This window comes from Poecilia reticulata, linkage group LG4 (genome assembly GCF_000633615.1).
Source record: "Poecilia reticulata strain Guanapo linkage group LG4, Guppy_female_1.0+MT, whole genome shotgun sequence".
In the NCBI taxonomy this organism is placed as follows: domain Eukaryota; kingdom Metazoa; phylum Chordata; class Actinopteri; order Cyprinodontiformes; family Poeciliidae; genus Poecilia; species Poecilia reticulata.
Window position 1 is genome coordinate 28,304,932 of NC_024334.1, and position 15,579 is coordinate 28,320,510.

General features: G+C 39.4%; 1 protein-coding gene across 3 annotated transcripts in view; it reads right to left on the minus strand.

Annotated features, from left to right (window-relative positions):
* arhgef18b (rho/rac guanine nucleotide exchange factor (GEF) 18b) overlaps positions 1-15,579 on the minus strand; it is a 48,789-nt gene that overhangs the window by 4,141 nt on the left and 29,069 nt on the right. For all 3 annotated transcript variants that reach the window (XM_008407956.2, XM_008407955.2, XM_008407954.2), the window contains 17 exons: positions 15,151-15,257; positions 14,421-14,561; positions 13,619-13,869; positions 12,596-12,721; positions 12,363-12,480; positions 12,010-12,264; positions 11,833-11,909; positions 11,412-11,590; positions 11,148-11,221; positions 10,554-10,739; positions 10,255-10,401; positions 9,995-10,110; positions 9,057-9,125; positions 8,818-8,865; positions 7,748-8,029; positions 7,477-7,626; positions 51-408 (listed from right to left, as the gene is read on the minus strand). In XM_008407956.2, the coding sequence (XP_008406178.1) occupies positions 51-408; positions 7,477-7,626; positions 7,748-8,029; positions 8,818-8,865; positions 9,057-9,125; positions 9,995-10,110; positions 10,255-10,401; positions 10,554-10,739; positions 11,148-11,221; positions 11,412-11,590; positions 11,833-11,909; positions 12,010-12,264; positions 12,363-12,480; positions 12,596-12,721; positions 13,619-13,869; positions 14,421-14,561; positions 15,151-15,257 (2,684 nt within the window). The remainder of the gene's footprint in view (positions 1-50; positions 409-7,476; positions 7,627-7,747; positions 8,030-8,817; positions 8,866-9,056; positions 9,126-9,994; positions 10,111-10,254; positions 10,402-10,553; positions 10,740-11,147; positions 11,222-11,411; positions 11,591-11,832; positions 11,910-12,009; positions 12,265-12,362; positions 12,481-12,595; positions 12,722-13,618; positions 13,870-14,420; positions 14,562-15,150; positions 15,258-15,579) is intronic.

Here is a 15,579-nt window from a genome sequence, read left to right on the forward strand (position 1 = left end):
ATAAAAAGAAGAAGTACTGTACTGGTAAATGGAAATCACTGGTTGCTTACCAGAGCTGTCGGTGCGATGTGACGCTTTCCCACTCTTGCTGCCTTTCCCTTTGCCGCTGTTGATBGCTGCCAGTTTGGTGGGGATCTGCTGCTGCACCCCGACCGGTTTGTGCTGCTGGTTGGTGGTGCTGAAGAGGTGCAGCGGAACCTCCGTCTTCAGCGGGAGAGGAAGCGTTGAGGAGCCGGTCTCCCGCCGGAGCAGGACCTCGGGCCGCTCGGGGTAGTCGGCCTGCGCCACCGAGAGGCTTCCCCGCACCACGGGCTTCTGGGAGTGGGGCGACTCGGAGACGCAGGTGGAGCCGCTGAGACCGGAGGACGAGATGAGGTCCCCATTCAGACTGCCGGACATCGGAGCCACCTTAGAGCAAAAGAGGAGACAGTAGGTCAGTCGCTTGAATGGGGTTAAGAATCAGCATCCTTTAGTTCAAAGGATGGGTTACTGATCTCTGTACTGAAATTATTTACATCCGTGGTCTGATTCAGCTGATGAGAAACATCCTGCTGGCTTGTTGTGTGTGTGTGTGTGTGCGCGCGTGTGTGTTTTGTAAACACTCTGAAACACAAGAAAACAGCCTCTTCAGTCTGCAGAAGACACAGGCTATAAATCAGCAGCGTGAAGCAGCGCCATCACAGAGATCTGTTTACTTCTCCATATTTATAAGCCAAGGAGGAAATGAGAAACACATTGAACGCCTGCGTTCWGCAGAGGAGTCAGTTTAACAAAGGCTCTAAAGTAAAAACGCACAAAGACCATGAACGTGTGCCCCCGCAGAAACACACACACAAGCACATGAAATGAGAAGCATAAAACCACTAATGGTCCCTGTGCACATAAAGGCGTGTCCGACTAAACAGACAGGACTTCAGTACGAGCAGGGCAACAGAAACAGCTCTCGTGACATTAGAGGATGAAACACACAGGCTGCATTGTTTGCAAAATTACAAGAATGAACTCAAGACGATGTGAAGATCAAGTCAAACAGGAAGATTTCAGCATCGGAGAGCCTCCGCCAGTGTTTGTGTTACTAATCCAGCATCTTAAGTTACAAGAACCATAAAAAGCCTCCAATAAGTGCCATTAGAGAGAATTAAGAGAGCAATCAAACAGCTCATTCCTTGCAAAAACACTGCGGTTTTCCAACGCTGCCCCAGGATGTTTATTTTACTCTAGGCAAAGGCATCAAAAGCTAAAAAAAATAAACATGTCTTATGATGGTGCCTTGGCAAGGTGTGTCAGGGGGAAGGAGGTCTAAGCCAAGTAGCTTGAAGACCCAGCAAACCAGCATCCACCCAAGGGTTTGAAAGCTCTCTGTGGCATTAGAGCTTTAAARCCCTTAAAGTTGTGTGTTCTGTAGCACACAGCTATCAGAATTTACTTGAATGAGTTATTTTAGGGCCTCTTTTCACTTTAAATCTAAATAAGCTGCTGCTGGCCACGCCCCCCCACCTCAACTGACAATGGCTGCAAACAGATGAGCAATTATACATCTTTGAAAAGYGAAAGTGGAGCCTACCRCAAAACCAACAGGAATGCAGCAARTATTATAAAATTATTGTTATAAAAAGGACTTCTGATTGTGATCTGTCTGTGCAGAGTTGATTTCGCTTTCTGGGGATGGAYCCTRMTGGGGGGCGTYGCCATGACAAAATGGTCAGGGAAGCAGTAGTTTAGGTTTAAATGGGGAATCTCTCCATCTGCTCTGCTCAGTGCAGCCTCCACCTGGAACATGACTGATGATCTTAAACACTWTGCTTCCTCCAGCTGTAACTGGAATAACTCGAGAAAAACAGAAGCCTTTGTGTGGGAAAAGTATCCTTCACCCCTTCCCTGACCCTGCCCTCYTCTTTTCCCTCCATCATTTTCCCTTCTTTCAGCACTCACTCATCATGACACACAGATGTTTGATTGTTCCTAGAACAAGGCAAACAGCTTTAATGACATAAACGGATATTCAGGTAAGCAAAACACGAAGAGGCCGCATGGCACAAGGAGTTCTGACTGACGGCTCGTAAACGGGACTGAACGCCTGATGATGGCAGGTTTGAACTGGCTAATTACACAGCGCCTCATCCTGAAGGTTTCATGGATTCTCATAAATCCAGCACATCCTTACTGACAATGCACAATATATTTTCTTGTGGAAAATTAACACCTGAAATTATCTTGGATCTACTTTCACACAAGCTCCAGACCTAAATCTTAATTATACATTAATTAAGATTAATGTATAATTAATGTGTGTGTGCACACACACACTAGTGCACACACTAGTAAGTAAGACGTAGTGTGTGTGCACATAAAAGTTTGAATTTTTATTCATTTTTCAGKCAGGCATATGCAGCTCTGATCTGAATTTAATCAAACCATTTAATCCTAAAGTTTCTAAATTTAAGTAGTAATAAAAATAAAAAATAAAAACTACATTATGATTCTGTTCAAACATCATAACAAGATTCCCCTCAACTAACTTGAAACTCTGGCTAAAAAAGTTTTTTCCAGAGGGGAAAAAATAAAAATAAAAAATCTTTTTCCCGATCTAACAAAAACAAAATTACCAAACATTTGAACCCTGCAATAGAGCTACACTGACTGAGGTTGACCAATTTTGCAAACAAAAACAAGCAAATAATTAAGTCTGTCGAYGTGCAAAAATGGTAAAAACCTCAAATACTTGCAGCTATAATAGCAGTGACAGAGGGATCTACAAGTAATAACTCTGTTGGGGTTGAAAACACTTTTCAACTTTGAAAAAAAAAAAAAAGAATGAACAGCATGTCTCATTTTCCGTCTACTTCACAATTATGYACTATTCTTTAACGACTATAATAGTTATTGGAGCTTTATACCGTTTTATCTGTTGCTGTATAAATGTCGGCTCATATTACCGTTTTCCTCATAAGCTTCTGCCTTTCGCCAGCTCCCAGTTGAAAATCTGTCCCGTCCGGTAAAATAAAGGCCGAATAAAATAAAACATCTGTAAGTATTATATTTTTGTTTAATCTAAATTCTCAACATATTGAAGTTTGTTTCTGTACCGTAGCACTATATAAAACATTTGATGTGAATCCTTAGGCATGGCTCTCATTTGTTGAAAGAATGAATTACACTATAAACAAAAAGCACAGCTAACAGATGGGATGTACACACACACACACACACACACACACACACACACACACACACACACACACACACACACACACACAGCTTCATAAAGCCTTGTGCTTTCTCCTTGTTCGTCAAGAGGAAGTGAGTCACAGGCATCTGTGTTTGTTTACAAGGTGAGGGTGGCCATAAGCMCCGACTCAGGCCACTGAATTGTAACTACGTCTGCAGGCGGAGGTTACAGATGGAGGGGCATAGTTTACCTTTGTTCAGAGCACAAATGTGAGTCAACATCTTATGAGTCACTTTTTAAGGTTTTTGTGCTCACACAACTTCAGCAGTTTCGTCTAAAGGCATCTTAAATGTGTGCGTTATATTTGATAGATTGTTTGGTCTATTAGTAATCAGCCTGGTTTCTTCCTTTAGTAGGTTTACGTCAATATCATTTCTCTAGACACTGAAAAGTTTAATAAATCTTAATAATGTATAATTTTATTACTTTATATTCACGCAATTCCTCTATAATTAGACGTGTAAAGAACCTAATCGAGATCAAGCGAGCTATAGGCTGAAGGTGAAATTCTTTAGAAAAACTGACAAGCAACAACTAGCAGAGTTATTTCTCAAACATGTTGAGTAACGCATGTGGAAAAGAAATCCTTCCCTCTCTTTTTTTCTTTTCTTTACAAGGTCTAATTATAGCTCTCTAGGTTTGCTGATGAGACTTAATTTTGGGTGGGGGATATTAAATGTCAGATGATATCAGGTTGGCGAAGAGCCTGGAAGAGATCCTGTGGTTACAGCTAATGAAAAGCTGGTTTGATGTCGTTTGAAGCAGGAGGAGAAAAAGCCACGTTCAAATCCCCCAGAAGCACAGCCAAGAAATATCCCAGAGCACAGCAAAAAGTACAGAACCACATCCGAGACATGTGCAACAAAACACACGACGGTACCAAAGTAAATGTTAAGTGCAGGACGTTAGGGGGTTACAGTTAGGTATCAATGCATTTTAGAAAGCACATTTAGAGCTGCTGCTTTAGCAAAAATCCAGATAAAAGCAAAAGCATAAAATTCTGATGAGATATGTAGTTTATCAAATTTCAGAAAAAGTTATTTAAATCAAAGTTGCAACATTTTCAGACAGTTTCGGAGAAATATAAACAGATGCCACTCTAGTGAAGGTTCGTAGATCTCACCGATACATTTCTGTCCATAAAATGCCTTCAGATTACACTTGTTGTGAATTAGCACTACATAAATAAATAGTACTGAACTAAAACGAATTGAAAAAAACACAACGACCTTTATACAACGTAGCAGATAAAAAACCAAAACAATGCTGAAAGCTAAAATGAGCCTAAAACGGCAGTCAACACTCACAAAAAGAGGCTTGTATCAGAATCGCTGATAAAAGAGTTGTTATACAAATAAAATCTGACCAGGTTTCTTCTGCCTGCTTACTTGACTTAGTCTGGCCAAAAACAATTGAAGAGCTCCTCCCTGTTAAAATTGTTTGTGTGGCAGCATTTAGTAATTTTCCAGAATAAACCTTAGCAGTGGAAAAGCGAAAGGCAAGACAGGCGATTTATTAGCACTGTGAGAAAATTTCCACACACAGTAGCGAGTTAATGATGCGTAAATGACCTGCCAGGCCACTGACCCCAGGAAAAACTCACACTTAGTGAATTAATTACCTCACCTTAGTTTTTTACACTAAAAGCTTAAAATTAGAACTAAAAATGTATTTACATCATAGTAACAGCTGCTTTATTTCTATGCAATACCGCAAAAGAAAATGCAACAGCAGCTTCATCTGGACTCCTAGCTCTGCCGCTAACTAGTGGTTAAATAAGCAATCGGTGAAAAAAGTAACTAAATTGGTTTTTAACTCCGAGGCGGCTCACGGGGACCCATTTGGGCGGAGGGTCCTATGCGTACATAACTTTGAAACTATAAAGGTGTGGTGAATAGGAAAGTGGTCATTTTTAACCTTCATACAAGTCCTGATCGAATTGTTCTATGATGATTTGAGATTCTTTAACATACAATTTTTCAATTTGTGAAACTGATATTTCTAAAGGAGAAAGTGTTTTTCTTTCTCATTAGCACAGCATCATGCGTCGTCTTGTCTTTTGGGTTGAATTTATGGTACCAAGCCTTCTTGGTACACAACTTGGTTATGACTGGTCACTGTCAACTCCCTTTGCTGTTTTGTCTTTTATGTGTAAGAATTATTTTGAGTAAACAGATTATCAAATGACTCTTGATGACAGAATCATGTGGGAGTCGGGATGTCACTGCTCTCTTTGTTTTGGTCTGGACCGTTTCTGCGTTTGATGAAAAGATAAAGCGCAACTAGTAACTGAGAACAAATGAACTGAGCAATGACTAAGTGATACAAGAATCTGAGCTGAACACTCAAAGTTTGTATTGGGCAAATTTACTATGACTTCTTGACAGAGCTGTGAGCAGCAGGCATGAAATTACAGTGGATCATCCTGAAAACTGCTCTCCCATGAAACAGACAAACAACGGCCCACATTGTTCTGTCAGAAGAGCAGATGCTTGGACGAAACCATCAGGGGAAAAGAAGGTAGAGGGATGTAAAGAAAGACTACTCTCTACATTTTCCCCATCTAAACCGCACCTTAAGAAACATGAAATCGATGCATTGATATTGATGCCGATGTAAGCAGACACCATTTTGGCCAAAACTGTTCCAGAGGAGTGAAGAAGAGATGGAAAAATGTCCCCACACTGGACTTCACTGCTGGTTGAAGTGTTGAAAAACACTTCCTGACTCTTCCAGTGTCATGTTTAAGAAAAACAGATCAACATTTTCACATTTTTCTGATGATAACAGAAGAGGGAGATGAATTTTATCAACCCACAATCGAAGGAAGATTTTACAATTTATTTCTGTAACTGACCTGCAGGGGGCAGAAGCGTCCCTGAGACGCTGCCATCTATCTCTGATGTAACTCACTCAGGTGGGATTCAACTCTGCTTCAGACCACCAGCAGAGACCTGAGYCCAGCCCGGTACGCTGCTGCTACAGCACCACACATAGAGAACTGTGACGTCCAAAGCAAAGTGCTAATTTTATGAAACAGAACAACAATTGTTCCTGTAGGTTTTGTTTGCATACAAATAACAGGAGTTAAAAGGAAAACATATTATAAGCAGAACTATCAACAAGTCATCTCAGAACAGACGGGAGGGAAAGCTGGCGTTAGCCCACCGGTTCAGCAAAGAACCTCAGAAGAAAGAAAATACTGTTTACCAAAAACATTTAGTACTAACAGCACTTTAGAAATAATAATGCTTTGAATGATTTATATGAAGTGTTGCAAGGCAGCTTTCTAAATCCAAGTGAACTCAATGTTGGACTGAAGGCTGTCTTGTAACCCTACAAGACAAATATCAATTGTTGATTCAAAAAAATATAAAAACAAATTAGAAAGTCACCCCGATCATTATCAGTAATACTGCTTCGTTATCAAATTTTACATTTATATTTTAGCGAATGATCATCTTTGGATTGTTTACTTTCTGAATTCATCTGGTACACTGTTCTTCTAATTACATGTTACATGTCTTTGTAATTAGAGAGAGGTACATTTGAAAGTCTTATTTAAGTTAACCACATGATTACAAAAACGTGGTGAAAGAACTGACAAAAAACACCAAAATAAACAAACATTTTTTTAATAACTTCATGGGGCCCTAAAATGCATCTGCATTCATGATTCTTGAACATTTTTTAATTAGATAGTCAATTATTTGCATTTATCCAGATTTATAAAGTAAAATTTATAAATGTGAAAGTGAATATATACAAAAAAGATGATGATCCTTCAGAGCCTTTTACTTGATATTGTGTAGAAAATAATATGTACAATTAGAAACACTAACTTTGCTAAATGATAATGTAGGATGCTAGAAATAGTTGAGAACGTCTGACTTTGTGGCTTTTTTGCTTAAATTATTAAAACCTCTTTCCTTCAGCGACTGCTGTCTCTTATTCTCTTTCTCACAGTAAGAAGCTGAATCTGCTCCGAATAATTAATGTACAGCTGGATTTTGATACATGAAGCAAGCCAACTCCTACAAAGTAAAAGGGAAAACATTTCTTCTAACAACTTTTTTTCTGCATCATTTCAAACAACCCAATCCACAAAGTGCTCTAAGAGTTTGAGTGCTTGTTAAATTGTCTATTTTTTAATATACTTCAATATGAGTATTTACATCCTTTCTGACATGTCAGTAAATGTTGATATCATCTACATGATATTGGAGTTACCATTACAGGCTTCTCACCTCAATTGTTTTCCTCTTCATCTTCTTCTGGGACTCCAGTCGCTCCTTTTCCTTTTCCACAGCTCTAGTGGACTCCCGCAGTCTCTCCAAGTCCTTCTGATACGTCTCTCTCTGCCTGTCCAATTCCTCCTTCTCCTTAGTCAGTTGCTCCTGTATTTAACAAAAACACACATTGTATAATGATCTTTACAGCCAACCCTCAACCCTCATCATGCATTCAATCCCATTTAAATCTGCTCCGTATCTTTAAGGCAGCGTGTTGAACTTGTACCTCTAGTTTTCTGCACTCCTCCTCTCTCTGTTGGAGCCGGGCCTCGGTCGCCTCCACTTGCTGCCGGTGCCGCTCCCGTTCTTTCTCCCAGCGCTGCTGCTCCTGCCTGTGCTGAGACTGAAGCTTGTTCAGGTAGGCCAGCTCCTCTCTCTGCAGGGCTAAAGTCCGCTGTTTCTCCTGCTCCAGGAGCCCGTTTCCTTTGTTGCGCCCAGGCAGGGACACCCGCTCTGTTAGCGAGGCCTTCTGCAGCTCAATCTGACTGTCCTGCTGCGATACGATGGCCTGAGGATGACAGAGAGGTGCAAGTTTAATAGAAAAGGTGAATATTTCCCTCCAAGAATGCAGAATTTATGTCTATAGGAATCAAATGTTAATTAAAAAGCATCACCAGCAGTGCACAGCTACCAAGGTCTTCAAAATGCAGTGGTGACAGTAATGCAACAGATTGTTTCCATTTGATTTTTCATTTAATCTTTTAAGCTTATATTAAATAATATTAGAAATGCATAAGAAAATGCAAAGACATGAATGATTTTGCCTAAAATGCAATAATAAAAAATTGTTTGTTTTTGCTAAATGCAACACAAATTAAAGATTTATTTCTAAAAGTTTACAAAAGTATACAATATGAAATATTTTTTTCATATTTAGAAGAAATGGCTTTAAGATGCATCTAAAAATTAAGATCTGTCTTTTTATGTTACTGCTGGAGAAATGGTTTGTCCCTCCATTAAGTGTTTGAGGTATTGCTCCAACATACATCTGTAGATTTACTTTTAAATAACCAAACTGAGGCTTAAAGAGATATAATATCATCATTTCCAAAATTGCTTAAAAAGATACAAAGTTATACGTCTAAATTTAAAGTAGAAAATCTATTCCAGCCTTTAGTCAATGGAAATTTTGGTAATCATAATGGATCTGATACAGGAAAATATTAGCCTGAAGCACTAGGAAAACAAAGGCTGTGTCTTTTTACAGGGTACATAAATATCTGATTTCAATTGAACTATATTTTTTATTAAGAGTTGGACAAATTTGAGAGTCAGAGTATGTAGAGAGAATATTACCTGCAGGCTATAAAGTCTCTGGGAGAGCATCAACACTTTGTCAAAGAACTAAAATGGATAAAAACAAACACACACACATCCACACACAAAAAAAAACAAAGTTATAAAACAAAACTAATTTAACCAACATTTTCTCACAATTTTCTGGTTTTATAAAGTATTTTATCACATAAAAACATTGTTCAAATAAGAAGTAAGAAAAATAAAACTCCAGCAGTTCAAATCTAGAAAAAGATCACCTCAGCTTCGGGGAAAGAGTCGGACCAGATCCGGTTCCATCTTAGAGGAGAGGAGCAGCTCTGATCCACCTGACACAGGAAGTGAAGCACAAAGAGATCACAAGTCAGTGATGGTAGAAAAGGAAATTTTAAAAAAAGCCAGAAGCTGTGAAAAGTATTTTTTATTTTCTAAAAAACCAAAAAGACTCATTGCAAATGCGTCAAAGTAGAAAAATCTAATAAGGTGTTCTTCATGTTATGATTTAAACCGTTTAATTTGGTCATAATAACAGGTTCACGAGTTCCAGCCATAACCATCTGTTGCGTCGGCGCTCGAATGCAGTGGAATTAAATATGAAAGAAGAAGTAGTGTTTACATTCTGTGGTTTAAATCATTCATTCAGGTTCATAAGAGTTAGACGGGCAATGACCTGAACTCCTGCTGAATTATGGAAGGAGGAACAACACCTACGATTCTTTATTTATGATAAAAATCTTAAGATTTGAGCTTGAAGTTGTGTAAGAGAGATGATCCCCTTCGGCGCTCCTATTAATGACTGTAGCAGTGTTGATGTTCAGGTTAAATAGTAATTAAAAGTAATTAAAAAGGCAACACTATTTAGTGGAGTGGAGTTCAGATCAAATATTTGTCTGGATTATTTCCGTCTCTGTTGGTTTGGCTTTTGTTCCACAAACAGAGCTCCAGTCACCAACACGTGGCTATATTTAGATGGGCTGATTGTTCTCAAGGACCAGGATTAACTGAATGTTCCCAGGATGATGTTGATCAAGATTTTATCTATTTATAAAAAACACAGAGAGACCTGCAATACACAATATTCCAGAAAGTATAAGAAAAAGAAAACTTCCCAGATGATTTGGTTTGCATTTCTCATTGGAAATAACGAGACTGATGCATCTCAAAACACCTTGTGTGTGTGAACTTGTTTAGCTCCTACCGTCTGTTCCAGGGTGTGGCTTCCACAGAGGCCTTTGAGCTGAGGGTCGGAGCTGGCTCTTTGGCTCCTGTCTCTGTTCCTGGACTCGCCAGAGAAGCTCTTCTTCACGCTGCCATCTGGCGCAGACACAAGCACATGTCGATACGCGGCAATGGAAACATTTATCTGATAGCTACACAGATTCTGCGTGTATATATACATTACATGTGATTTCTTTTAGAAGTAAAATTTGATTAGAGTGAAGGCAGTCCTGGACTCACTCTTAGAGAGGATGACGGGACTGCTGTCATAGCCTCCGAACGTCCCCGCTCTCCTGGGCAGAACCCCAGAACTGCTCCCGTCCTCCGACGGCGTTTCCTGAGCCTCTTCCCTCACGCCAGCCTGCAACAAGTTCTGCAGGTTCTCCACTAAAGTTTAACAGAAGGTAAGAAAACAAAAACCTTAGATATGCGATGACATAAACGTAAAAGCAAGTGTGAACAATATAGTGCTTTACTTTTTGCACAGTGCAAGAGAAAGTTTTTCTGATTGTTATCCATGATGTGCAGCATCATCCTACCTTCAGTGATGGCTCCTTTGAGCAGCACCTCCCCCTGCTGGTGGTCTGAGGCGTCGCCCCGGAGCAGCAGCCTTGAGCGAGAAGCCGTGTCCTCCAGACCGGCCACGGACTCTGCCATCTCTGCGAACAGCTGCAGTTTTTCTGTGAGAGCCTGCGCGATCACCGCGTCCCTCTGGCTCAGGCGCTCTAAAGGCCGAAACATGACACAGAAGTAGAGTCAGCAGTCAAAAAAATGATCTGCAACTTATTCAAAAGAGAAAAATATGAGCATTTGCAGAGCTGCTTGTGAAAATATTAATGTTGGAGGTGAATTCAGATAATTAGCTTATAAATATCTATCCACTTTCACATGAGAATATTTAGATTTTAAAATGTTTTGTCTAATATTTCTGTTTTTACTGGAACTTATTCCCACTGCATGACCTTCAATTTTTTTATTGTAAGTAGGCATCAAAATGTAAAGTCTTTTCAGCAAAATGCATGCAGGTATAAACTGCTATGATTCTCTATCAATAAACTAAACCTTTAATTGTTTCAATGTGGCACATCAGCACCTCCTAGTGGACATAAATGTAATTTATGATCAGAAGTTACCTTGAAATTCTCGAAGCCTTGCAGCTTGAGCCTCCTCTTCCTCGCTGAACAGTCTCTCCTCTGAGTGAGGGCAGCTAACCGAGCGAAGGACACAAAGACCGCTCAATAAAATGCACTGAAGGGTCAACAGGGCACCAACATGCAATTAATTTTATTCAACCCTTGTTACATTGTCAAACTATTTAGTAAAGTTTTCAGAATCAGCTTTCGGATAATTTTTTACCACAACTGTGTTTGTACGTCCCCTGTATAAACTCCAGTTACCTCTCGACTGCTTGCCGTATGTATGTTATCCAAGAGTTTCGCTCCTCTTTGGAGGCGGTGTGGATCTCGTACATCTCTGGCTCGTTTGAGGAGGCGCAGATGAGAAACATGGCCTTCTCCTCATGGGCCACCTCCCTGACTATCAGCTTTTGGAGAGAAATCACTGAAGGCTTGTTATCCTGAAAAGATTTAAGACAAAGAGGGCAAAAAAAAAAAAAAAAATCACATGAAGAAAACAAAAAAAAAAATTTTACAAGCAAAATTTTGACCAGGTATTAACAGGTCAAAATCCACAAAATATTGGTTTGAAATTATTTAAGGCCCATAAGAGCATCACGTTTATACTCATATTGGGTTTGTCAAAATTTTCTCTGGATCTATAACTGAGAACTTATAAAAAATAAAAATAAAAATCACTCACTACTGTAGCAAAGACGTATCTCTGATCCTTCTCTTGAAGTAAAAGCAGCACATCTGACAGCAGAACAGCCAGGATATCTGAAAGTAAAGAAAGCAAGAACATCATCATGAGCAAGTAATGCATTGCTCATTTTTTTGAATACATCTGCCATGAACATTTCGTAGAGGTGAATGTTACCTTTGAGTCTGCCAGAGGCAGCTTTCCAGCTGACGGTTCCCTCATGCAGCAGCTGCCTCCTGCCCTGAGCCAGGTCCTCCCTACGAAACACCCGGCCATCCTTGATCTTTCCCTGCGTCTTCGGCTCCATCTTGCTGTGAATATCTCGGAGACGAGACTCCTTCTCATACAGGTTAACCAGGGTGTCCACCTCTTTGATGGTGTCTTTGATCAGACTCAGAGCCCGAGTCAGATCTTGGTGCTCCTCTGTGTTCGCTAGAGGCAGAAAGACAGAGATTTTAATATGTAAACAACCACTATTGTTTAGTTAAAGTTCACGAGGATGGTCATTGGTGATCATGTTGCAGCTGAACCTTCAGTGTTGTGAAGGATGCGCTCCACCAGGACCGGGTACTTGGTAATCCTCTGCGTTACCAGCAAAATACACTCCGTCACTCCTAGCCTCCGTACAATGGCTAAGTTGCTGATTTTCTGGAAAAACAAACAAAACACACAAACATTAACCTTTCACCAGCCTACACAAGTAATCAAAAGTGAAATGAATCCAAACGTACGACAACGCAAATGATACGGTATCATAACTTACCCTTATGAGGTTCTGAAACCTTCTGTTGTTTTGCAGCATCTCTTTGTACAAGCTGACCGCTTCAGTGTGATGGCTGCAGAAATCTCCATAGCAGTTCTTCATCCTCTCTCCTATTTCACCTGAGAACTGGAGAACAAACAGACTCATTGTCAGCAGCAGCATAATAATGCACACCTAAACAAAACTAGGGCTGCAGCCAACTATTATGTTAATAATCGATTATTCTAACAATTAGATTAAAAAGATGGCACATTCTTTAGATTTTTCATTTCAACCAATTAAGCTTATTTTATACAAAAATGTTGAAAAATGCAAATAAATTTAATTCCTTTTTCTAAATAATAAAACATTGTACTGCCTAAAATGTAATTACATAGCAATGATGAATCTGCTGCTACAAGAATACAAAATAAATACTGACATAATCTCTTCCTGCTTCAGTAGTGTAGTAGGGCGGATATGCTGGTTATTTTTTTTAAATTAACCATTTAATAAATAGCTAGAAAGAGGTGCGTAACATAATTGTATTAATTCTGTTATTAAGCTAAAACTGTCATAGCTAAAACAATAATACTTGAGAAATTTGGGGTAGAATATAAATATATTTAAAGACAAACAAGATTTTTCATCTAAAATGCCACATGTGTATACAAACAATATGTGTGTATATATATATATATATATATATATATATACACACACATATTGTTTGTTCAGTAAATTGCCTTTTTCTGAGTTTGTAAACTTCAGTTAAGGATTATTTTACTATTAAATCAGTTGATTATTTCAATAATCACAAATAATAATCACATCATGATTAATTGTTTCAGCTCTAAGGAAAACCGATAAACTGTGTCACATGCTGAACCTGCCTCACTTATGAGATTAAATATATTTGAGTAAATCTGCTGCAGTGAAGGGAGAATGCTACAGTAAGTACAGGATGACTGGAGTGGAGAAACGTTTTCACAGACCACTGCTGCTCTCCTTTAGCTGCCTAACCACTGTGCATCCGGTCCATACCTGAGCGATTAAGATGTCTGCCACTCTATTGATGGTGTAGTTCCTCTCGCTGGGCGAGATGAGGTTTTCTCGCCGTCGCTCTCTGAGACACGACAGGAAATGTGTGTGAAGGTCGAGGAGGTTTTCCAGGCGGGGGAACAGGCAGTCCAGTCTGCCCGAGTCCATCTGCAGGTTCTCCTTCATCTCTTGGACGTACACACGCAGCATTATCTTGAGCGTCCTCACATGGTGCATCTCCGTCTGCATTAGCTCTACAGAACAACGTCACATTGGTTCTGTTTAGAATGACACATGATCTGCAAAGCATCATATTTTCATACAGATGAATTTACTAGTTGGTGCCTAGTATAAACCAAAACTTCATGAAGAAAGTCGGGTTTCAGGAAGGAATACATGGGGAAATAATCTGTTGTGTTTTTGATGAGGGAATAACAAACATCCTCTAAATAATAAATAATAACAAACAACCAATACAATGGAACCAATTAAAATTGTGATTTTAGGTTTATAACAAAACAATGAACAAGACAAATTCATTTATAATTACTTCAGACTCTCAGGACCAGTTTAATTAAGTCAAATTTAATCAATTATTACGTTATTACCTGAAGACAATCACCGATTATAGGAGTCAGATTTTGACAAGAGGAGGAAAATAAAAAATAAAAAATCTGTTTTTTGTTAACTCAGTGTGCTGCTTTTATAAGAAAAGCTTCCCTCAGTCGGTCATGTACAAGACTCATGCTTTTATTAACGGCCAAGCATTTACAAGTGTCAAAGTTCGAAGCGAGCTCACACCTACCATAAATAACATCCTGCCTCTTCACCACGTCTTTTGAATGTTTCTTCAAATAATGCTGATCGACCGCGAGGCTCCAGGAGTCGGCCTCCAAGTCCTGAGCATCAGACTCCAGGTCGGCCCGCACTGCTGCATAGTGAGCTTCTGAAGAGAAAGGGCAGAAATGATGCAAAGTGTTATGGATTGTGTTCTTCAACAAGGTAAAGCTAAGGATAAATGGAAGAATTTATTTGTATTATTTTAAATGACTAATGTGACCCAGTTACTCCTCACAGAATGTGGATTTTTTACAGTCTTTCCAACATTATTGCAGGAGCAACATAGGAACCAGACGCTGAATCTGCCTTACAAACTGATAAATCTTCAGGAACGCATTCAATTTGGGGGGAAAAAAGAAGGTTGATGAGCATCCAACTCTTCAGTGTTAAGAGTAAATCCAATAAAACTGAACGCTGGGACAAACATGGAGCTCCAGTCTCCAGTTAGTCTGATGTCTCCCACACAGTTCAGTTTAATAAGGCTAAAGTCATGACTCAGCCAAACATCCTCCACACTCTCTCTTCATGAAAACTCCCTGAAGACAAACAGTTGCAAAGATTTCACAGTCTGAAAAGGGCAGTCTGGTCAGTAAAAGCTGCAACACAGCCCTGATGATTTTGTTCAAAGTAAACGAAGCTAAAATGAGGAGCGGATGAATTTAAACTTCAGCTCCGCTTTGAAAACGTCTGCTCACCTTCTACGATGATGGACTCGGCGATGGAAGGTGCGAGAGAAACGGCGTCGTCGTTGCAGCGTTTAGAGCGCAGAGAGTCTATCTCATCCATGTCCCCGGGGAGGGATCTGAGAGAAAACAGCCAAATTTACAGCGGTGAGGCAACAAAATGTCTCCTACCATTTATGTAATGTTTCCAAAGGTTAGAAGTTTATAAATCAATATCAAGTCAATCTACAAGAGCATTAAACAGCATATATGATTATTTTAAGAAGGAATAAATAATCCATTCTACTAAAATTCAGCAACAGATTAATCGGATTAACTGATTATTAAAATTATTATCTATTTTAGTAGTCAAATTGTTAGCTCAAGAATAGACCCAAAAAGAACAACATCTTCTGAAAGAACAACACAGAGCAGTAATTAAACCAAAACTATACAAATAAT